The 25478-nt window shown below is 36.9% G+C and overlaps 1 protein-coding gene across 3 annotated transcripts in view; it reads right to left on the bottom strand.

Moving 5' to 3' along the window:
- The window catches only part of glra1 (glycine receptor, alpha 1), a 123906-nt gene that overhangs the window by 50694 nt on the left and 47734 nt on the right, over positions 1-25478 (bottom strand). For all 3 annotated transcript variants that reach the window (XM_008420835.3, XM_008420836.3, XM_008420837.3), the window contains one exon: positions 5567-5634. In XM_008420835.3, the coding sequence (XP_008419057.1) occupies positions 5567-5634 (68 nt within the window). The remainder of the gene's footprint in view (positions 1-5566; positions 5635-25478) is intronic.

The following is a 25478-nucleotide window of genomic DNA, read 5'->3' as shown; positions in this document are numbered from 1 at the left end:
TAACACTTAGAGTACTGCTTAGTTTTTAGCTGATGTACCAGCTATTTTTTGAGGACATAAAACTATAAAAACTCTGTCAAGATGATCTTGAAATGCTCAGAATTTTCAGTTGAACTTGCACCCCCCATCCTTTAGGTGGCAGTATGCCAAGTGGCCCAGTGGAGTCAAATAACTTAGGATTGTCCACTATGACCACAATGCATCAAAGGAGTACATATGTCCTTTAGCCACTTTGTCATGGTTAGCTTTTTGCAAATTCAGATGCATTTGTTCCAGTTTCCTCGATTACAAGGATCTAGATGACATTAAACTTTTTAGAGCTCCAGACTGTGACGTGACAGAGACGTTTATTCTGGAGAATCCCAGGGCAAACAAGCGGCTGTGCTCCGGAAATACCTCTGGATCACCCAGAGGATCTTTGGTGGAGGGAGAGAAATGTTTGACTTTTCCCTCTGAATGGATCAATTTTTACATTTTCCTGCATGCAGAACTTTTAACAGCATTAGGACTTTGATCAATGCACTAGCTGTTACTTCATGTTATTTCTTATTACTCCAACATTCAATTAAAGATTTGTTTGGGGGCTTAGAGCCAGAGCTGGAATAGGATCGGACGTTTATAATGTCTGCAGTAAAGCACCTCTTTATCCTTTATGAGATCACTTCGGCTGCTGCCAGAAGACATACAGTAAAGGTTTTTGGTTTGTATTTTATGTCCTTTCTTTGTCTCTTTGTTTTGTATGTGTGCAGGCCAGTCGATCCAGCTATAGCATATTAACTGCAGCTCCCTCTGAGCTTTATTGTATAACCCTCCATTCTTCATTCTCTGTTTCACAATAAGAGTCCAGGTCTCTTCTGTGTGGAATTGGCATTCAGTTTGCCCCTCGATCTCTCTAATTGTCAATTATTCTCGGAATATGGAGCCTGGCTGCTTGGGCTGTCATTAAACTGTGTGGCGTAGCAGAAAAAAGCCATCGCAGCGACTAGGTACGGCCACGCCAGCAGCCCCAGCAGGTGGCATTTCAAGAAGCAATCAGCCGCTGAGCTGAACATGTGTGCGCCGCAACAGCCTCGGCCAGGCTCCTTCTCTGTTTATCACTGTTTATTACACCAAATATCTCACATGAAACAAATGAGCTCGACCTTTTCTAAATGAGTCACCTTTTTTTCTGCTTGAGAAAGTGACAAATAACCTAAGACGCTGCAGAGATGAGGAGTGTGTGCTGATGGAGGGAAGAACGAAGGAGAGCTGTGGGCTTATTCCAGCGTCATCAGTCACTAAGATGCCTGCAGTTTGATTTCAGCTCAGGAACAAATAGCTAAGTAGAAACGGCTGCAGTAGAGTCACTCAAAACAACGAAAAAAACATTCTTAATCTTCAAAGAAACGAGAGAAACACAGAACCTTGCTACAGAATTCAGAGGTCTTGAACTTTTTCACATTTTAAGTCACAACCACAAAATGTTCTGTTTTATTGGAACGTCACTCTATGTGTTCGATCGACAAAAAGGAGAAGGGAAGTCATAGCAGATACGATAAATCACAGAATCCTACCAAGTATTTTTGTCAAGTTTCTAGTGCAAATATCTTAGTACATTGAAATACACAGAACAAGTAACTTTTCAGCTTGAGAGAGCAGCTTGAGCGGCATCAGTGACTAAGTGACTAAATTTGCAGCTCCGACCTGCATTATTTTTCAGAACATAACTGTATCAAGTCTATGCTGGAAAAGTATACTGCTGTGCTTTTCCATACAATGAAATCTCTATTCTCACCCGAACACATTGCACATGTTCGGCTCTGCATGGAGCCTCATTGAACAGAGGCTTGTCATGGCTGCAGATGGATGAACAGTAAACACGTTGGCCAGAAGTCAGGAAACGAATGGCGCTCCACTCCAAAATTCAAATGAGCAAAAAGTAATTTGGCATTCTAATGAGGGGAAAGTAATATTAGTGAAAAATGGCTGATTTCATGCTGGAGTTTGGCTTTCGACAGAGCTGATGACTCATTTGAGTAATCGGGTTATTAAAAATGTTATTGACACTGAAGCAGATCTGTATTAAACCCGTCCATCTAAGGATGTGACATAAGGCCATTGGACTGTTAAAATACATAGTAAAATGATCCCCCATTGGAATGCTGCGGCGGAGCCATTAGCAGAGGAATTGCTGTACTTACACAATACCAAACTCATTTCAGCATGCATTAAACTCAGGCAGTAAACCACGCATAAAGGACTACAATCCTCCTCTTCTTTTCCGTGTGCTTCCTTTGACAACAACAACTGCAGAAAAATCTGCAGCCATATTCTAATTCCACGCCTGTCATAACATCCTGTCGGCCTCCTGGATGGAGTCTGCTCAGGTAGGAGGAGGAGGATATGGAGCTTCGCACATTATGGTAGCACATCTGCTCGGCTACGACAGCGAGGCAGAAATATGCCTTTTTTTTTTCCTGTTTGGCCTCAGATGGAGCCACAGTTTGCCGGCAGCACAGCGGGATGTCAAGTAAATTTACAGAGGGATCCGGAGAGCAAACTTTTCTCTGGATCATTATGGGATTTTAGTAAATGAGAAGCCTGATCATTCAGTAAACACTGGCACAGTTAACCTAGACTGACCGGGGAAGGTCATAATCTGAAATCATCAGTTTGGGTTTAATGTTTGTGACAACATCATCCAAGTTTATGATTTAATTAATACAATTGTATGATTTATAGTTTGTAGATTATTTACAGCTTTAGGTGTTTTTCATGTGAAGATATTTTTTTAATATTCTCTAAAAAAAACATATAAAATGTTCTTGTTTTTGCAGACATACAAGAAAAGAAAACATAGTATAGCTCAATTTTGGGCTTAAAATTTTATGATCGTTTGAATACATTTAATGACATTTTTTTGTTTTATTTTTTATCAATTAATAATGGTAAATAAATATCTGTAAAGATTTAAATAAGGAAATTTTTACAGATACTTTACAGTAACAAATAAAAACACATTTATTTCCATATAATTGCTTGGAACAGTTATATGTCTTACTCCATGTTAAAATTTTATATTTGCAAATAATAAAAGGCTGATTTTTAATAAAATATGGTGGAAAGTTACTTTCTTTTTAGAAGGTAGACGGCATTTTAAAATATTCGCTCAGTGATAGCTTTAACATTGTGGTTATGCTAAATGTATTTTAAAGTTTGGACTTCAAACATGTCTTATTTTTAATGACACAGTAAATTAGTCCTAAACATCACATTTTTGATGAATTCAAATAATTATTGGTTTAATATGAGCTTTTCATTCAATTTTGCTTCAACATTTTCATCATTTTGCAGCATTTCCAGAATTTTTCTTTTACTATGTCCGAGGTATTTTTTTTTTCTTTTTGTAAATTAAACACAAAGGGATGTTTGAAGTTCTCCACCTAAAGAGACGTAACACACGCATGACGCTTGAATGGGGAGAAGAAAGCAGAGAAATGAGGGAAGCAGAAGAGGTGGAGGAAGAAGGATGAGGCAGAGTGAAGAAGCAGTGGGAGTGCTGAAGCAGAAATGAAGCCGTGTTGCGTCGGTACTTCAACAAGCACTGCGCCGTTCTACTGAATCCATCGATCACTGTTCTTCACCGGCAGCACCGCCTTGTGTGTGTCCTTTTATCAACGTTAAGAGGACAGTTTTTACACAGCAGTTTATACTTAAACTGGCCTTCAGCTTCAGGCCAAACTCAGGTTTAATGTGGGAATTTAGAAAGATGATCAAAGGTGATATGTTATCATTTTAAAAGCCAGTCTTCAGTTTGCTTTGGATGTTTTTATCTGCTTAACTATTTGCCGACACTAATGAGCTAAATGTGTAATTTCTTCCATGAACAAATCAATGCTTCCAAAAGCCCTTCTTGTCTCTCTTTATCTTTAGTGTGTGTTTAGGGCTCCGATACATTTAAAATTTCCTAAAACACAGAAATTCAAGGATGCGTATTTAAGCAATTCAACTCGCAAAAAGTGCTTTTTGAACAGGTGATATGGAAAAGAGGCTGCATTCCCAGTGGCTCAGTGGTTGACAGCCAGTCAGAACAGCTAACAAGCAAATTACTTACAGAGGGACAAGTATCAGGTATTAATCACTCAGTTCTTTCTTCAAACTGAACAGTAGATTCAGATTACAATTGTTGCTTGTGATGTAGAATTATGACTATAAATAATTTCAGTATTTAAAAGCCCTTAATAGATTTTTAACCTCATTCCTTAAAGATGGCTGCTAACTATCAGTCTGAGACCAGATCTGAAGGTATACTGAAAAGGACACATGGTAAAGGTGCTGCTGATCTCTGTATCAAAGGCATTTTTCACATAGTCTGTTCTGCTTTTGCTTGTCCTTTCATTTGTGCCACCCTTCATCTCTGTTGCTCCAGGTTTTCTAGCAAAATCAAGTGACTACTCGAACGCAATATATAATAGCATTTACACTTACTATTCCATGTGATATGCAATAAAACTCTGCTGTACAACAATATTTCTAGAGACTTATTTAACTTACTTTTTTACCTTTATTGCACCTGCCTAATATTCATCTTTTTGTCCAAGATCAGCAAACGGCATGAGAACTTTGTTGATGACAGGAGAGAAAATGACAAAAGCCTGTGTAATTCCTAATCTTATTGTCAAACCAACTGTCAACAAGAGTCATGTTTTATGTGACTATTTGAATGCAGACTGTTATGAACCTAACTCAATATTTACATAATTACATTATACATACCTGCATAGGAAAGGTATTGTCTGCATGGAGCCTTGAGATGACATCTGTTGCAGTTTGGCACTATGTGCATAAGCTAAATTAAATTGAATAAAATTTTAAAGAAATTCTTTGAATATTTCTGTGCATTTGCACATTGTTAATCCAACCTGACGAGCTAGAACCCAAAAATGTATGTGCAAGAAGTATGAGTTGTCACGACCTCAGAATCCCTGCAGAGGGTTTATTCAGCTGAAAGATTTACTGCTTTCATTGGAAAAATGTAGAAATTTCTCAGGGTTCAGGCGGGTGACAGTGGCTTGTTTTTGCAAACCACCACACACAGCATGTCTGCTCTGAGCCTTGTTGCTCAGTGAACGTTGATGCTTCTGTTATATTTATACTAATGGATTTCCTGTGTAATGAACTGGTGTAAATTTTCCCTTCATTGCTTGTAAAAAGACACGCCAGCTCTGCAGTCGCTGTGTTGTTATGCTAATGGTGGCGGCAGTGATGCGCTCGTTCAAATGAAATGAAATGTGGGCCCAGTGAGGCGGGGAAACATCCAAACACCGAGAGGTCAGAAGGCTTTTAATTTTTCAAAATGTTGTAAAAATGCAACTTCGGATGCACTGAATATCAACACAGCCTTCATTTTAATTAACTTCATTTTTCAAGTGAAAATTACCAGAGCTGAGATGAGGCTCTGGTGAGATGTGACTGTCTCCATTACGGGCCTAAGCATCCAAATCCACACACAGACACCAGTGACAAGTTTGAAAATCTTTGCTTTAAGGCTGTGCTGCTAAGTGGAAGTGATAATAAATAAGCTTACCATTGTTGTTTCAGCAATGGAGCCAAAACTGTTGATAAAAATGTTGCAGGTTACGTTGACAGGGGGTCCTGCAGAAATGACACAGAGTGAAAAAGAAAATAAGAAGTGAGATTAGATGCAGGTTTATATGTATTGATTGACTGTTTTTATCGACACAAATGTTCATTTGGAGAATAAACATTGAACAGGCCATTAAGATGGCTTTGCTTTGGTCTTTATTAGGTATCATTTACACTGATGATCATAAGAAAACCAGGAGGATCAGTTTCAGCACAGGACCACTGTTCATTCCTCTCCCACATTTTAATGCACTAAATGTCCTGAGTTGATTTGTGACACTTTTGGAAAAGGCTTTAAAACTTAAGTGTATTGTTCTGACTGAAACCTGAAAAATTAAAGGAAAAATACCTAAATAATGACTCAGTCATGAAACATTTGATTGTTTTAAAGTGAAGCACAGTGGCTCAAAAAAATGTACCAAAAACTAAACAAGATATTAGAAGTAAGTGAAGATTGAAGTTTGCCTCAAAATAGAAAAAGCAACACATTTCTTCAAGATCGTAAAGCAAGAATACGTAACATGAGTATGTCTTCAAACAAATAAACATGATTCAATTAATCAGTTTCAATTGATTAGAAAAGTTGATTGCAATATTTGCTGAACTTAAAAAAAAACTCTCACACATTTGTTATCCTGCTAGATTATTTGCAGAAACAATCTCTGTTGCTGCAGCTATGCAACCTGCAACTCTGAATGCATACAAGCAACACAAACCAAAAATCTCAGAGGAGCATTTCTGAGACCTTGCTGAAATGCAAATAGAAATACATAGTAGTCAAATATACCTAATAAAATGGCCTATTAGTGTACATGTGTATTTTATTAATTCATTTCATTTGGTTTATTTTTCTTAAGCACAGCAGATTTCATTCTCTTCGGTGCATGTTTGGCTTCTGGTGTTGAGGTGTGAAGATGTCTCTTTAAGAGAAATGCTCATGTGTGATCATAAACGGAAACAGCATCAATGATAAAAGCGGAGTTCAGTCGACAAGAGGCTGCAGGAAGTAAACAAAGCTAAAGTAGCTGTCTGACATTATAAAAACAGACTGAAATAATGGCTGAATGAACAAGTAAAAACCTCCAAACAAACCTGACAACGTCAAAACATTTGCCCGCTGAGAGCCGGGTGACTTGTAAAACACTTCAGAACAAATAAGGAAACTAATGGCGACAAAATAAATTTCAATCAAAATACGAAACTACAATTGTTCAAAAATAGTGTTGGTTCAAAAATAGTTCAGTTACTTTCTTCTCTCAGGGATCAAATGAGGCTCTGAAGGTAGTTTACAGATGAGTGAGTTACAGCGACGGTGAGCAGAAAAACAACACACTTCACTGAATCATTGGATTTCCAAGTTGAACAAACAAAAACAGGATTACCTGGTGGACGAGAGCGGCAGAGAGGAACACGGAGGTTGACTCAAAAGAAATATTACTGTTCAGTTTTAATACCAAGCTTAAGGTAACAAAACTGATCACTCATCATTTTGAAGATGAAAGCAATGAACAAACAGATTTTCATATGGCAGATTTCATATATCCATTTTCTTAAAGGGAATAGAGATAGCTAAAATTTCTTTTAGCTATTCATGGGTGATTGTGGTCCTTAACCGCTGTGAATACTGATGTCCACTACACAAACTTTACTGTTGTTATCAGCGAACACGATATAAAGAAGCAGACTTCGGTTTTCAACCATCAGGGTTATAATCCATTCTCTGTCTCTTACCAGATGTGTTTGATTCCAGGCTTTCTGTCAGCAATCAACAAAACAAACATGGTATAGAGCGCTGGGTTATTGAATAATTAAAATTAAGAAATAAATCTACAAAGTTTTTTTTTCTTCTGTTTTTTTCTTTTTTAAGGGTAGAATGTTTAATTTGTACCATTAACAACCATTTTCTTCTCTTTTCCCTAGATGGGACTTGAATGTCTCTCTGCTCTTGGACTCTGTGCCATTTATTTCTACTTCCTAATCCATAGGCACTGGACTGACAGCGAGCTTCACTACTAACTTTAGAAAAGACAACAAAATAAGATGCAAATACACTCAACATGACTGTATATGTGTAACTTCATCCATGCAAAAATCTAAAATAAGGAAAATCTGTTGCAGTTAGTTACTTTCAAAGTGAAGGAATACACAGAAATCAGATTTAACAAACAGTCAAAGCTTGTAACTGCAGCTCTAATGTGCACATCTGTTTCAAAGAGTTTTCCAGATTGCTTTAGTGGTTCCTGTAGCTTTAAACACTGATAATTTGGTGCCATTAAAGCTCTGTTAATTTTTTCCTTAAAAATGCTGATTTGCTTTTCTGACAAAAACAATTCCAGCTGCCATCTGGTCGGAGAGGAGCTACATTGTTGCTGTGTGTGCTTAATACGAGGCAGCATCTCAGGCTCCTGAGAGGTAAACCTCTGCATCTATGTGATATGGTTGCATTGTTTCAGAAGTCTTTGGGTTTTACTCTATGACATGTTAGCATGTCTGAAAAATGACTTTGCTTTAAGTTGCAAAGTGACCTAAATTGTTTGCATATAACCAAACTATATGTGCATAAAATCCTGACCATGCACCATTCTCTTACAAGAAGATTTTTTAATCTATTAATGAGTAGTTTTTAAATCAAAAGTGACGTATAACAGTCTATTCAGCTGATATAACGTATCTAACTGTGAACAGCAAACAACTTTGCCAGCTTGTCTTCACATTGATGTGCTTTATATTTATTTCATACCTTGTGAGGTAAAAATGTGGCCTTGCATGACAAAATTAAATGTTTAATGAGTGAACAGGCTGCATCACTGTCAACCTCTGATACATGATGATGTAACTTAAGGTCAGACTACGCCTCCTGCGAACACACAGCCACACACACACACTTACAAAACATGGACACAGAGTTTGTGTTTAACGTCCCTGACTCAACGCGATGTCTAATTCCACTTGCCGGGGGCTGGCTGCGAATGAAGGAAGGGGTCTGGATTATTTTGATGGCCAATTACTCTTCCTGTCACAGTCAGACGAACGCTCGAGGCCAAGGGGGAGAAATATCATGTCAGAGTCATTCACAGACACACACACACAGATACACAGGCAGAAACACAACTGTGGCTAAGGCATGGAGTAGGTTGTAGAAGTACGGTTAAAAGAGGAAATAAATCATTAAAGTTTGCCTGAGGCAGTCACTCTTCATGTGAGTTATATGTACAGCATCCAATTAGAAAGCAGATATTACTTACAGGATAGTGAGATGGTATAATGGTAAAGTTACACAGATGAATTGAAACAAGATGACATGAAATTCACGGAGTTTGTTTCAAGTTGTGCAACAGAAACTTGTTGAGCAAAATGTTTACACAACACAAATCTGACTGAATGTAATTAAAGTAAGAAGGTAGAAGATATGAACAAAATGACTATTGTTTATTGAATTATCTTAAACTGCTTTTTATGTATTAGGAAGAAGCCAAATTCAAAATGAACTATAGACTTGAATTGCACTTATTTTTTTAATTGGCTCAAAATTACATCTGTAAAGAATTTGTTTGAAACTGCAGTTATTCTTAAGTAAATGTGGTTACACAAAAAACGATATTTTGAAACTGACTCAAGCATTAAGAACAGAAACCATTTGGCTTGAAATAGACTGTGAACTAATTTAATTTGTAGAGCAAATGCATCTTTGCTTTGCATATTTGTACTTTTTTTTCTACTTCTTTTTCCACAGATCCAAAATTACAACAATATCAACTGTGGGTTGCAGTTTATACAAACTTTGTTTCTGACAGAAAATCAACCCTTTGCCCTCCGATGAGATTTCAACCATCCTACAAGTTTGACCAACTGAAAGGAGAAACAGGCTGGGAGTAAACACACTTCAAGACAAATGGACTTCAGGTGAATAGCATGCCCTGGGGAGGCACCTGACTGTATCTGTCTGATGTATGAAGCCTGCACAAACCCGCAGAGTACAAGCTCTGATATGTCTGAGAGTTTATCCATAAAACCACCTGGTGTTACATTATCAGAGTGTTTTCTCTCAGAAGGGCTCTGCAGGCCTAACTCAAGTCCCTCGCACCCTGGCTTTGTTCAAAATCCCTCCATGAAGGTCCTCTCACTGTGTGGCAGGGGGGAGGTGAGCAGAGCGATGTCATAATTTGTCTTTCCCTGACATTTCTTGAAGTGGATGATGCAAAAAAAAAAAAAAAAAAAAAAAAAACTACAAGAGATGAGGGGAAGCTTAAAACCCACCTTCTTATTTTCTGCCACAACAGTTCATTTAATACCCATCAAGTAAAGGGCAGAAGGAGAGAGATTCACTCTGTTTTATAGCTTTTTCAATAAAACAGAAGATGGGATGTAGCAGAAAAAGACAGAAAGAGAAAGCAGACACAGCTCATTAACTGTCATAGAGGACAGGTTGGCAGTGAGTCACAGGCTTCTGTAGCTCTGCTCTTATGTTAGCCTCAGCGTGTATGAGCTCACAAACACGTCTGTGCTCCCATGATCCTTCATTACATAACGCCCGGTTTGCAGCTTGAATGAAACACACATTTCATTCACTTGGATTTGCACACAGAGTTTATGTTTTTTCATATCTGTCACAAATGATAAAGCAGAGAAAGCTTGCTCGCTGAGTCTGATGCATTTTTGTGGGATAAAAATATTTGTGGTCTAAAAAAGTCTGTTATTGTCATAGTTCAGAGTGCTTTCTCGATAATTTGCAACAACTTTCCTTGTAAATCTGTAAATTGTTTAGATTACTTTTGTGTCATAAAAAAGTACATTTTCGTACTGGGTCAAACAACTCATTAACCTCATATTAGAGTGAGATTTTCTGCATAAAAATAGTTTTTACATTGCTTTCACCAACACTATTTTAAAGCACAGAATTTGTGCAAATACGTTTAAATAGTATGTCATGTTTTAGTTCAATAATGAAATATTTAGTTTGAAGCTAGATATTTAGTTAACCAGCTGAATATTTTGTTAGCCAATTAAACATTTATCTTCAAACTAAATATTTGGTTAACAGGTGAAATATTTAATTTGAAGCTAAATATTGAGCCAAATAAATAGGTTAGACGGAAGTGAATGAAAATTTACTTGCTGATAACTGGAAGTGAACTACCAAAATGAAAAGCTGGGTCTTTATAAACTCCAGCTTTTGAATCGTTTTATGTCGCATCTTTATCACTGTTTTCTCTCCTCATTTATTGTACTACACTGAATATTCAAGTAAAGAATAAACCATTATAAATGCATGTTAGCTAAATATTTAGCAATTTTGTAGCTGACTTAGAGTTAAATATATACTTTAGTTGGTTAAAAAAATATTTAGCTTCCAAATTAAATATTTAGTTTGGAACTACAAAATTTACAAATGATTGGAAAACATGATGAAAATATAACTCAGAAAAGAACACCCTTTTTCCCTCTTTTTACAAGTTAAATAACCCAAATTATTGCTGCTAATTTTTAACTGTGTAATTTTATAAACGCCACCTCATAAATGTGATTCTAGTGTAATGATTCAGCACAACTAGAAATATAAACTTAATCTGTTTACCATTTACAAAATGACTCACATCAACACACAGTGCTATTTAATTAACTAAGTTGAAGCAATAAATGGAAAATGTGATAGAAATATTTGCATTTGCATGCTATATATTTAATTTTACAATTGAATAAGTTTTTTTATATTTACATCTCCATTAACGTTTTTAATTGCTCCCCTAAAATTGTGTGTCTTTTATTGCAAAAAAACTCATAAAAGAAAATTAAGATAAGCAAAGAAGCACCTGGATTTCTGGGAATAACAAATGCCACTGGCAGCTAAAACCAGCTTTTGCGAGCCTGAAAAATACCAACCCTGTGCGTTAGATAAAAACGAATTTCATCCGTCCACTCTTGTGGAGAGTCATTATCCCAGGCTCAGCGCACACCAATTGTGCATTTGGGGGAAAGTGAAGCTTGACAGACCTGCCATGCTAATTTAATGTTGCTAAGTTATGATTGGACAGCCACTATCTGGGGAGTAGACTTTAACTAAGAGTAAAACCACAATGTGTGTTTGCATCCAGTTAGTGGAGGGACAAAAATATTGGTCCTTTAGTGATGCAGAAGCATCTTTTTGACTTTTTGTACATAACAACCCAAAAAGGTCCTACTGGGTTTTACTTTGTAACTACAAGTACTTGTAACTAGAGGTCAACAGACATTCTTGTTTGAAAGTAAAGACATATCACATGTGAGCACATGATAGGTAAACAATTAGAAGTATTCATACCCATTGAACTTTTTAATGTTTTTTCACAAACTTTAATGTTTAAGAGGGATTTTATGTGATAGATAAAACATAAAAAAGTCCATAACTGCAATTTGTAATTCAGTCTACCTGCAAGAGAGAATCTGCTGATAGAACAATGATTAGTCATGAACTCTCAGTCTTTTGGGTGGGGGGGAGGTTTCTAAGAGAAAATTGCACTATTAGTCTTTCTTCCTTCGACTCCATGTGCACTAGTTTGTGTTGGTTCATCAAGTTCGGTGGTAGGGAAGTGACACAATTTTGAAACATTTCTAGGGGCATGAATACTTTTCAATGAGTTTCCTGAGGATCACACAGGATCACACAGGATCACACAGGCTCCATCAATAAGCAGACTCACATAATAAATGTGACCACAGAGACACGCATTCTGTAAACAAGCGGATGCAGATGTGGAGGCGCCCTGAGGCATACAGTAAACACACTGTTTCATGCACATCCCTGCTTTTTACATGCCTCGTTACTTTTTCACCTTCTGCAGCTGATATGATTTAGCCTGTTGCACACACACGTATGCATTTCTTTACTTCAATCCAACAAATATACAATCCACCATCTAAGGCTTTTCAAGAGCATTCAACCAAATTGAAACAAAAGTAGTTGTGCGGTTCTTAACATCAACGTCACAAATAAATGTATCTGATCAAAGAGAGGTGAACAGGTCTCAGGCTTTTTTAAATCAAATGTCCTGTAACTAACACACACTCTCACACACACACAATGGGCAGAGCAATCAAAGCTCGTCCTGCAAAGGTGCATCCCTGCAAATAAATTCCCCTTCTTCTTCTTCAGCTGAGCTCCACTTTCATTAAAAACAAGTGACAACAGCAATAAAGCAGGATGAAACAAACGCCTCGGCTCGGCACTTCTGCTAACAGCATCCATCGAAGCCGCTTTTACCGCAGAGCCGCTTTAAACGGCCCCTGAGCTCGCCGGCGCCCGCCAGGTGGGTCTGGGACTTTCCTCAATGCAATATCTAAATACAAAAGCCCTGGGAACAATATGTACAAATGTGTGTTGTGAAAAACACCCCGCAGGCGTCCCACAGAGAGAATTTATGCCAGGAAAAAAAACAAAAAAAACATGCATATCATAAAAATAAATGTTTTATTCTAAAAAAATGTTTGTAGTTGGTTTAACATTTTCGATACTGATTTGGTTGTCCTAAGCGTTTAAAGAAGAGTTGGATGTTTTTCTTAACACTGTTGGAAACATAGAAATGTACAATTATTGATCCCTGGTTGAGGTGTGTAAAAAAAACTACAAATTCTTGTTGCAGCAACATAGTCTCAAATTGAAAGATTAAGGGAAAAAAATTACATTAAGTTATTTTTTTCTGAAACAAAAAACAAACAAACAAACATATATATATATATATATATATATATATATATATATATATATATATATATATATATATATATATATATATATATATAAAGTATATAAGGAAATAGCTATTTCTAGCTGTTTCTATTTTAACAAACAAAAAAAAAACACTTTAAATAAATCTCTGGTCAAATTAGTCTGAAATTGGGTCATGAATTGGTCTTTCACTGGAACAATTACCATCCCATATGACCAAATGAGCCCAGAAATTATTAGAAATAAACTGAAAAGAAGGGAGCACAAGACAGGACATATGACATAGAGAGATTGCATAAAGAGGAACGAGTGAAAAACCTATTTTTATGCTCTAAACTTGGTAAATATAGATGAGTAATTTCTGCCCTGCAAGCTTGGCAGAGATTATTCTTTAAAATGTAAATATTTCTTCATTTATTTCCCACTGAACTCATGTTAAAGTTTGTACTTTTCTAAATGTGACAGCATGAGATTACGGTGCAGCAATAAGATGCATTTTAAGCTTTTTATGCATCTTAGCCTGGAGTCCAAACAAATGTGTCTGTGTGGCCAAATTCCAATGACTGTCTTCTCATACACTGTATTTATTTCCATTTGCATATATTATTTTGTGCTTAAAATTTTTTATAGAATGTTGAAGTTTCTTGTGGTTTTATTACATGATGTTTTAAAACCAACCAGTGAATCAAAATCTTAAAAATAGTAGCAATTTTCTATTAAATCCCTCCATTTAGTCTTTACATTAGGAATTTTTATAGATGAACTCATTCATGTCCCATTTGAATATTTCTATAATCATATTTATCTGTGTTTCTGTTTTAAAAGACTGTACATCAGTGAATAAATAAAAGCTTTTCTTTCTTCTCACTGACCTTCCTGCTTGTTGTTTCAACCCTCAGTTGTCTTCAGAGATGCTCAGAAGAAGGAAGCTGAATAATGTCAGAGTAGTTCCTTTTATTGCTTTTTTAATGGATTATGTGTAGTGTAGGAAAACAGTGAGGTTTTTTTTTCCCTGTAGTGAAGATTTTATGCTCAGTGCGATTCCTGAAGAGACAATCCTTGAGCTGTCCACAGAGGACATGATTTGAGGCCCTGGGACAGTTTTACTGTTATCTCTTCATCAACACAACCGGAAATTAGGTTTCTTGACAAAACCCCCGAATACTTGTCTTGTCTCTGTTTCACATTAATGCTTTCTGTTTGTGACTACACTTCTGATACTGGGCAGCGTTTTGGTTCAGTGCATTCACTTCCCTGCAGGTTATGCCATCTCTACCAAATGCCATATGTTAGAATTATACGCCAGGTGGGAAAAACAGCAGGGGGCGTTGGTTGGTGCAGTGGTGATTCCTCAGGCCAGCTGATAACCCATGCAACTTATGTGATTATATCTTGCAGGACATTTGGTTTTGCATTTTGGAGCATCTAAATTTTAAAATACCAGAGCCAAGAGTTCCCAGCAGCAACTGGCAGCATCCATCTTGGGTTAGCATTCAGCTAAACAGTCTGAGTCCTCAGTTACTTACTAATTACCTTTTCAGTATCTCTACAGTATTATCAACCATTGAATTTTGTTAATGACTGAAATAAACTACTATGTTTAATTTTATGTAAGTAGTTTATGGAAATACTGCATGGTGAAAGAATGCAAACCTTGCATCAGTTCAAGTTGGACCAAAACGTTTATTTATCACCTATAATGGTTGAATCTGTGAAAAATATAAAAACAAAAATTAACAAAAATGGATCTGTGAGTTAGAATCTCACAGATCCATTTATGTAACCAAGACTGACTTTACATTGTCATAATATTACATGTGATATTCAAACTAATTGAATTATTTATAAAGCAGACTTGAAAACAACAAATGGTTAAAGTTTTATTCGGCACGCTGCTGTCACAACCAAAGAACCTCTAACAAATATTAAACAGTGTCATAAATCTTCCAGAAAAAACATCTATAATGATCATGACTGCTATCATAGAGAATGAAAAGGTCAGAATAGGGCCATTCAAACAGACATACATTATGTTTGGGCAACAAAAGCAAATTTGGGTTGGTTTCGCCTGATATGTGAACGTAATCTTGACGTAAAAAAACATTACAGTGAAGCTAAAATCAACCCAGAAAGAGAATGTGAAGAGCTAAACGCTCCAGAACTTTTATCTGTGCATCTCTACTTTTGCACTTTGTATCCTGCTATTAAGCCCTTTGCTAACAACACAGCACACATACTGTTTATGTTTCATCAACTTGATGTGGGAGCTGAAATGGTCCTTCCACCACTGCACCAATTCTAAACTCAGATGTATTTATTGTTGGCGACAGATCTGTCCCCAGAGGCTCATCCAAACCCACATCCTCCGATCCCCTCATCATCCGCGCGCCGTATTCGGGGACCAATTAACTGGTCAACAAAACAGCTTTTTGTGCTGACATCTTCATTTTACACTAACTCATCACTGCGGCAAACCCAAACCACCGAATGGAACTAATGAAGCAGCAGAAATCAAACACACCTCGTGTTTTCAGGCGAAGAAGTGTAGGAGGTTTGGTGGAGTGTGTTCCATTATCGTGTCTTGAGTGGGTTGTAAAACATAGATATTTGGAGAAATCGTTGCTTTCTGTATGTCTCCTGACACCCAATTTAAGCTTCTCTAAGTGGCACTCATACCCAGAGAGCTGAAGTTGAATTTATTGTCATCAACAAATAAGTTAAGCAAAGGAAAAGAAAGCAGAGGGGGAAAAAGAAAAGTCAGAAGCTACAAATTAAATGAATAAGAGGCTAAATTACATCGGATTGCCTCTTTTGCAACTGAGCTGCCCTCAGCAAAAACTTTTACAATGGCTGTAAGACATTAAATATGTATAAGGCGTAGCATATATGGTTTGGGGAAGGTAGTTTTACTTTTTATTGAGCTAATATATATTCCCGACACATGCTCACAGAAGAACAAACAAGGCTGTGGAAAAAAGATTTTGAAAATGTTTTTGAAAAGGTTATTTAATATTTTTCTATTCCTGTTGCTGTTTGGTCGTGATGTGCAGAGAAGGTGATCATTTTTTTCTTATCAACCATGCATGAAGCAAAATACCAGATCCATGAGGGGAAAATAACCTTCTGAAATAATTAACATTTTATCCAAAGCTGAAAGCTTTAAACTCCCAAAAGTTTTTTGGCTCAGTTTTGAATAAAATAGCCAAAAGTCATAAAACTCTGGAGGAAATGTTCTGGAGGTTCTTTGAAGATTATTGATTATAATTTTTTAACTGTTTTTATTCACTTTCAGCTCCAGGTTTTTAACAGCATTTTAGCTTGATTTCATCATGGAATATATTGTAAATTGCTCAAACTATGGATTAAAAGTGTTTATTCTATGTCCAAATGTTTAGAAGTAATCAGTCCAGATGTTTAACATAAAGTTCTAAAATATCTTGTATTTGGTGACAATAACTGGCTTTGTTACAGGTTATATAAGTGCCGCTAAACTAGAATTCATCTGATTCATTACACCAAGAGTGATATATTTTGGGCTACAGCAAGTGAAAACCCCTAATTCAGTTTGAATATTAAGTAATTCACAGAACATTTGGCTTACTGAAAAGTCTGGACTTTGTTTCTATTAATTTTTCTTTCCATTAGTTTTATGCCGATGTGGTGTGACGAGGAGCACTCTGAGCCCAGAGAGGCCTTTAGATGCTGAACCATTATTCATTTGTGATTGTCTTATCTGTACACTGACCATATCTAAATTTATTTAGAAAAGCAACAGAAATTCATTGTCATCCAATCAGCTCTGTTGCTAGGTAGGTAATTAATTAAATTATTTTGCTGAGGGCCTTCATCCAAGCTTAGGTCAAGTTGGTTAGTAAGAGAGTGTAGAGTTTCTTAACATCAGAATTTAGATATAAATGTGAGAGTAAAGTTTTTTAGCTGGTTTTTAACTTTTAATAAAACTTGGATTACATTGGAACTGTGGGGATAGCATTTTATTCTGTCATGTAGGTAAATTAATGTGCTATATAGTAATTTTCCTTTTTTTTTATTGGTTCATGAAAAAGTAAAGGATACAATCACACAATTAGCATCTTAGCTGATTGTGTGAACTTACTTTTTACTAATTTTTAACCAAATGATGCCTGCTGACTGTTAGTTTTGTTGTTGCTAAGAACATTTAGCACAAGCAATGACTATTCCTCAAGTTTGTATTTATTAATGCTGTCATTAAAGCAACAACATATTTTTTTATGTTAAATTGTGTCTGAGGAAGTTGTAGTTTTTTAATATTAAAGAGGGAAGAGGGTCGGCGGGTCACGGTATATGGACCATGCGTCATGATTCACATAATGGTTCCTGCTGTAGGCAGCCACTCATACAAAGCCTGGTTCTACTGGAGGTTTGGAGGTCTCTTGTTGCTAAAAGGACATCATGGCTCTCTTCTGTCAGAGAGGCTTGCTGAGGATGAGGGATTGCTGCAAAGTGAATGACTCACTGTAACCAGCTGGGCTTTTTTTACACAGATACCTTTTTACACAGTGGGCATTCAATGAACAACTGTTGGGATAAATTAGACTGATTCAAATTGAACTTCAAACAAATAAGTTTCCATAAATCTGAACCTGTTGTCTTGTAATTTCCCTTGAGATCGAATTTGTTGTGAATTGGTGCTGTATACAGTGGTGTGAAAAAGTGTTTGCCCTCTTCCTGATTTTCTACTTTATGAACATTTTCACACCTCAGTGTTTCAGAACATAAAACCAATTTAAATATTTATCAACCACAACCCAAGTAAACACAAAGGACAGCTTTAAAATGAGGGGTTTTTTTAAGGTTTGACAAACATGAAGGAAAATTGGAACTCAGGAAGGCGGCAAACACTTTTTCACACAACTTAATAATCTTAAATTACATGGAATTGTATTTTTACCATGTTTTTCCTATGATATGACGCTAAAGTTGCTGGGCAATGACAATGAAGCATTCGTCTTTCTGTGGTTCCTTCAGTCTCAATATCTGAAGGAGATGATTATTAATTATCGCCCATTATTATTTTTAGGATTTCTAAAACCTGAGTAGGAAAAAACCCCAGAAAACTTTAAAAAGCTTGAAATAAAGCTTGAAAAGCACCAATATCAAAATTAGACTTATTTTGATATCCAATACTATTATTACTTCTAAAGTTCCTGACCCACCATTAAAAAAAAATTATAAATAAGAAACCAACCACATATCTGACTGCTTCTCTGCTTCATCTAAATACCCTCACATGTCCAAATAAATACCAACAAATACACAACTGGAACATGAGCATTGGTTGTCAATATTGGCCTAGTTTTCCTTGTGTTACCAATACCAACATGTTAAAAAATTGAGTCGCATGGACCAATACTGATGTTAATGCCGATATATCATGCATCCCTGGGTTTAGAACAATATTTATTACTTTGGCTCTCTGCAAAAATGATGCCAGTGTGGAGAGAAATAAGCGTCCAGGATGCACAAAAATGCTGAAAAGCTGCAAACTATCAAAGACCAGTCTGTCTCCCGATGTAACATTTAAACAATATTCCAACAAGACTTGATTTTCTTGCTCGTATATTCTCTGTCTGTTTGCTGTAAAAGTAAATTGACCACTTGTACAAGTCCTTTCTGGATCTTTCTGTAATGCTGATGTTGTTACCTCTCTTTTCACCGCATCTCTCTCAATTTCAAAAGAGAGCTCCTACATTTTGTCCGTGCATAAAAGCTGAAAGTACCTTATTCTTCGAACAGAATCTCCTTTTCCTTTAAACAAGCTGGTAAACACTGCAGCTGATGAGCAGCAAAGGAAAACCACTCCCTGTCGTACTTTAATTGGATTGGGGAGATGAAGAATAGTGGTTTCTCCAGCCGTCATATTCAGCCATCCATCATCACTACTTCCACTGAGTGAACTTTAGGAAAAAACCTCATCTTGTTCCCTAGTGAAGTAGTAAAAATGCCATTATGATGCGCTTTCCTCCCTCTTCGTGCCTTTTTGCAATAATGCTTCTTTCTTTTCTCTTTTTTGTCCCTTTTCTCCTGTCTCTTGTAACTCTGCCTCCTCTTCTCATTCATATTCTCTCTTGCAGCCAGAGGGTGTTCAGGTTTCATTATGGGATGAAATGTATTCAAAGTGGGAGGAAGGCAGAAAGAGGAGAGGATGGAGAGATGGATGGATGGATGGCAGCTTGGTCAGGAAACACCTGAGGCTCTCTCTGTGTTTATGCGAGTGTGTGTGCGGGTGCGTGTGTGTTTCTATGCATATTTACTTAAAATTGGCATTCATGCCTGCCAGCATTTTCCGTTTCTCCATGAAACTATGTGTACCCTGTCTGCACTGAGAATATTTCTGTGTATGTTTTTGCCAGGAATGTGTGCCTGCTTGCATATGAGCTTTCTCTCCCAGACTCCTTTGTTTATTTATCCCTATTCTACACCTACACTGTCCCACGGCAATTCATAAAACTGTCATTAAATATAATCTAAAGCTTTGTGGTCATAAACATAATTCCACTGTAGGCTAGGTTTGGTTATTAATGAACCTAATGATCTGGGCAAGCTATAAAAACCACTCAAAAGTGTGGAAATCAGCAGCTGCCTAAAAGTATAATGGATCTAGTCCATGATGTGAATCTTAATTTGCAATGTCAGGCTTGTAACTGTAATTTGCAATTAATTGAGCACATTCCTGAAAGTTGCAAATAAAACATATTTCTTGCAGGCTGGAAGCTCAGAAGAAAGTAAAATTGGTACTTGCTTAAGTAAAAGTTCTTGTTTGATGATGTGAAACACTGAAGTATGAAAAAGAGTTTTAATTTCAGACTCACATGACAAGAATACATATTTAAAAGAATCCTTGACTCCAATGAACAACAGTGAGAGAAATTATGCACAATTTAAAAAAACATGGAACAGATGTGACCAAAATCACTCCAAGAGATCATCAAAGACTCATCCAGGATGTTAAAACAGAAACCAGAAATGCTGAACTAACTCTTCCATGAATGCAAAGACCTGCATTCATGAATGCAAAGACCTGCATTCATGAATGCAAAGACCTGCATTCATGAATGCAAAGGCCTGCATTCATGGAAGAGTTCCAAAAGAAAGACACTGTTTACACAATAACACCAGGACAGTAAAATGCTAATGTTTTGTCGCATTTTGGCCTCTGGTTTTCATGGTAAAAGCATTTTGGCCAGTCAAAAACAAGCCAAACGTTTTAGAAACACAATACAAATCATCTCCCTGTAAACTCAAACTAAAAACGGTTGGAAACGATCATGTCAGTCACGGCGCTCTCACTTTCACCCACACACAACACATCAACAATGGCGGACCATATCCATGTTCTGTCTGTGCTGCTGCACCTTTAGATCATTCAGCAAAATCTGCTCAATGTGAAACAGCAAAGTACAGTTATAAAAAATGCCTCTGGGGCAGAAAATGAACAAAGTTTCTCCACCTCCTGCAGGCCAGGCATGGCATTACATCATTCCCGTTACTATTTGTGTTTCCATTCCACTATTGTGTAAAGCTTCTTTTGTCCAAAGCACAACAAAAATGTTTTTGGAAACTTGTGACGTAAAAAGGGTTTCTGTTTGACCAAAGCAAACACAGGAGCTCATCTAACATTTACCTAAAAAAACATCCTGATAATCTTCAAGAGTTTTGGGAAAAACAGACTGAAGACACAAGTGTGGCACTTTTTAGAAGCTTCTGTTCCCAATAATTTGGAAATAAATCAACATCATTAATAAAAAAGAACATCTTACTGACAAACATGTTGGCGGTAGTGTGATGTGGAGTCGATTTGTCTCTTCAGGACCTGGACGACTTGCTATAGTGAAATATGATTTGTTGGTGACCAAATCTGCTCTATTCAAGGATAATGTTTGGTCATAAATGTGTGACCTTCAGTCCAGGTGCATTTAGATTTTCTGCAAATCAAACCCACCAACAATTCCACATTTGAAAATGTTTTTATGAAATCTGCTTTATGTTTTCCCAAATTCCACATTCCACTGCTGTACTAGAGATGAATGAAGATTGTTTCATTTTTCCCCCCAAAAAATGAAACAATTTTTTTCATTTTTTGTTTCATCTGATTCTGATTCGGGACAGATTTGGGAAAATCTTATTTAGGACACAGAGTAATAAGCACCTTCATAATATGTAGCTCCTTCTACCGATTTATTTAAATGTTTAAGAGTTAGCAGACACGGCTGTCTGTGACTAGCTAGCTAGTTTCCTCTCTAGTTTATGAGTCGTCATCAATCAACCAACTTACAGAAAAGATTTCTCCCATTTCATAAAACCTGTTGACCCTGAAGCTTGAACTAAGCTTTCAGTTATTTATTTATTTATTTATTTATTTATTTATTTATTTATTGGGAAGACATCAGCGTTTCAGAGAGTTTTTTTCGCCACGGTCGACTGGTTTATTCTGTTTGTGAGGAGATGAGAGTCAAGCTTCGCCTCACCAGGTAACAGTGGGTACAAGAGCTGCAGGGGCAAAAACACTAGAAACTACTGTGTCTCCTTTGCTTCTCCTTTCATAATGATAAGGAGACTAGTAAGTATGTTTGAAGTTAATTATTAAGAAGCCGTTATCGGTGTCCTGGCCGGGATTTGACTGACGGGTGGACATGACAGGCTGGCAGTTGCCAGACAGCCCTGAGACAAAAATCAATAACAGGTCTGTTGTGGCAACTCAATGACGGACACGAGGTGACCACAGCATTATACCAGTGGATTACTGAGAGGCAGTGATGTGTCAAGAGTGTGCAGGAATGTTCACGCCAGAGATTTAAAAGTCGAGGTACAAGCAGAGTGTGTTCAAGCTGCTCGGGTTTCTTCCTCTGTTTGACTTCAGCTCGTGTCTCTGGTATGGAAACTGTTTGTACTCCACACTGTATGCTTGTACAGATGGTCCATTTGAGGGAGTGTGTTTGTTTGTGTTATGGTCAGCTGCTCAATAAATTAGCAAGTGATTTAGTGCTGTGGTGTGAATGCTCCTGTTAGTCAGATGCCTTTAATCATCCAAACAGGAACAGACACCAGTCGGAGATTATGGGAGAAACAAACACATTTTTGCACATACAACATTCTCTAAATGACCAACGTCCTACTATTCTTTTGGCACAACAGGGTTGTGTTTTTACATCATTTTTCTTTTCTGTTTAGGGGGAAATAATTCATTTATTCATTGCATTTTCCATTCCAGGTTTGTCCTGCTCAGGGTCGTAGGGGGACCGGATCCCATTGCAGCTGTCACAGGCAGAGAGACAACCTTGATGGATTGCCAGTCCTCTACTGCTAGAAAGAAACAGAGTTTTCCTCAAGAGTCTGTGGACTTCACTGATTTTAATCAAGTGATTTTAATTTTCTATTGAGGTTTTCTAATGGGTTTTTTTGCAATATTTTTCTGAACTTTGGATGACAAAGCATGGGTAGCACCAGGATTTACAACTTGTAGCTCATTTTGAATTAAAGTCACTTTCTGTTACTGAAAATTAAACAGAGCTTTTAATCAAACTGGGAGGATTTTTTTCCTTTTAATATAAAAATGAATAACTCATGAAATAAATAGATTCACATTAATACTTTATGAGCTTAATCAGTTTCAAAGTTTGCAAATTAGATTATTTTTCCTTAAACTGAAAGTTTATCATGCTGTTAAGCAATTTCACTTCTCCTTATTTGGTTATAGACACACATGCAGCACATCCAGCCTGAAAAAACTGGAGCCTTTCTGCCTTGAGGCAAAGATTAAAAACCAAGAGGCTGCATTTGCCATACATGTCAGGAGTATCTCAGCACTGAGCCCCTGAAAAGGGGAGATTTAAAGTATTGATCTTGAAGGAGTAAATAATAATGCACATGAAGACTTTGAGCCTCCCAAGTTCATTTTCCTCTTCTTCCCAATCTAAAGTCTTTGCACCTTCACAGACGTAGGCGATGTTATTTCAGTTATTTCTAACATAAAATTAAAAGTCATGTTTTGTTTATATCACAGGACAAACTGTTGACTTTGGTAGAACTTTTTCCTTCCTATCTGCAAAATTCTGCAATTTATTGTGTTGGGAAGATGCGTTCTGTCTGGTCTGTGAAACAATGAAAGCAGAAAACTGTTAAGACATTATTGTTGCATAAATGTGTAAATGTGCCCCTAGAAATTTAAGATGGATATTTAAATCACAATTTTCTCCAATCAGTTCTATTAAAGCCATTTTTGACTTCTAAGAATATATAGAAATTACCCTAATTTTCATCTATTATTTAATTTTCTCAGGAATCCGAAATAATTTATCATTTGAAACCATTTCTCCAAATCCATTCTCCGATTAACTTATGGTAATCAAAGTACATATGTTGGGGTGAATAAAATACTTAGTGATCATGTTTAGGTCTAAATATGCACACAAAAAAACCCTTTATTCAATCAGCATACGGAAGCTGTTTCCACATACTGCAGCATCTTAAGCTGCTGAATCTACAGAGCAATAATAAAGTTTAAAACAACTGGAAGTGTGACAAACAAAGCTGGAGGAAGAACCAATAGTCACAGTGATGGTAAATAAATTTCCAAATCTTACTGCTGGAGCAGAGCAACAAAATGTGGCATGGTGGGGTCACCAAATACTCATAAAAATCATTAAAAACAATCAACATCCCTGGTGTAAAGTTTCCTAAATGCTAGTGAATCTTTAACTCCAAAAATAAACTCTTTATTCAGACGAGATTAAGATTGAGATTTTCAGCAACAAACACTCCAGGATCGAAGGATCAATACATTCACTGTTATTTAGGGTGTAAGGCCTGGTGCCCTTCTATACTATCTGGGAGGTTTTTTTTGGTTTTTTTTTTAAGAGTTTTTAGATAAACACCTGATGGTATCTGCAAGATAATGACTCAAAACAGATTTCCAAAAATGGTTCACCAGTCCGAACCTAACACCTATAGAAAACTGGTATGGTGAGCTGAAGAGAAATTAGAATAAAACAGCCCAGCACTTTAGACCGTCTAGATAGTTTATATAAGGAGGAGTTGCTAAAGATCCCTCTTTGTACACTCCAACCTCATGAAATGTGATGGCAGTTGATTTAATTTGAGTAGTTTTCTTTGCTAGCTAATATGAAGTTCATATTTAAAATACACACTCTGCTAGCTACACACACTGACTGAGGCCATGAGAGGCAATTCTTACTTACAGATATATAAAATTAAGAAAACCCGATTTATTTGCTTGCTAGATTACTGCTACTTTCTGGCTGCTGCTTCTAAAAACAATGCAAACATGTTGCATTATAAATGTATATATCAGTGAAAAATTTTAGGTGCTTAAGTCTTTAAAGTCTTTACTCTCTACTCATGATGTCAAAATGTCTCTTCAAATAGATTCTATAATTGTTGAACGTATCTTAAGCCTTGCATTTACAGCTGCGACTCCTTTCTGCATCACTGTGTGGCAATAATATACTCTTTGAAAGAAGCCACTTCAGCTAGCATAAATCTGTGTGAGTGTATATTCAGCTCTGCCTTCACTTAAACAATGCAATGTGCTTCAGCCTTGACTAACCATTTTGCAGTGTTAGCTTTCTGCAGCACCATGCAATCACATTATAAAGACTTGCACCATAAGGCAGGCCACTTGGATGAGTATAAATCTACATAGCAGCAATTTTTTCCACTCTCAATGAAAAGTTGAATAACGACAATATGCTCCAACCTGCTGCAGTCACTTCTCTAAAGCTCATTGCAACCGTATTACAGGGTTGTCCTCAATGGAGAAGGACTCACACACGAGCATAAATCTGCAGAACCGGATTGAATCTGCAGGCGGTGTGCAGCGCACTAAAGGGGGAAGGAGAGCCCAGACTGTGTCATCAGATATCCTTTGGCCTAACATTGCAGACATAAAAGTCAGAGAGAAGGTGAGATGCGTGTAAAATGTGCTGAATATTGGACAACAGAAGGAGCAGAGCGCAGTCTCTAATCAGGAGGAACGGCTGCTGCCTGCAGTGGTTGTGGCGCGACTCGAGGGCCTGACCTGCTCCCTGGATTCTGCTGAACACGCTGGGGGAGAAATCCCCTCAACACACCTTCTCCCATTTATAGAAATGTC

The sequence above is a fragment of the Poecilia reticulata genome, chromosome 10 (assembly GCF_904066995.2).
Source record: "Poecilia reticulata chromosome 10, P_reticulata-male-v2, whole genome shotgun sequence".
Classification (NCBI taxonomy): domain Eukaryota; kingdom Metazoa; phylum Chordata; class Actinopteri; order Cyprinodontiformes; family Poeciliidae; genus Poecilia; species Poecilia reticulata.
This window is presented reverse-complemented; position numbering and strand designations above follow the sequence as displayed.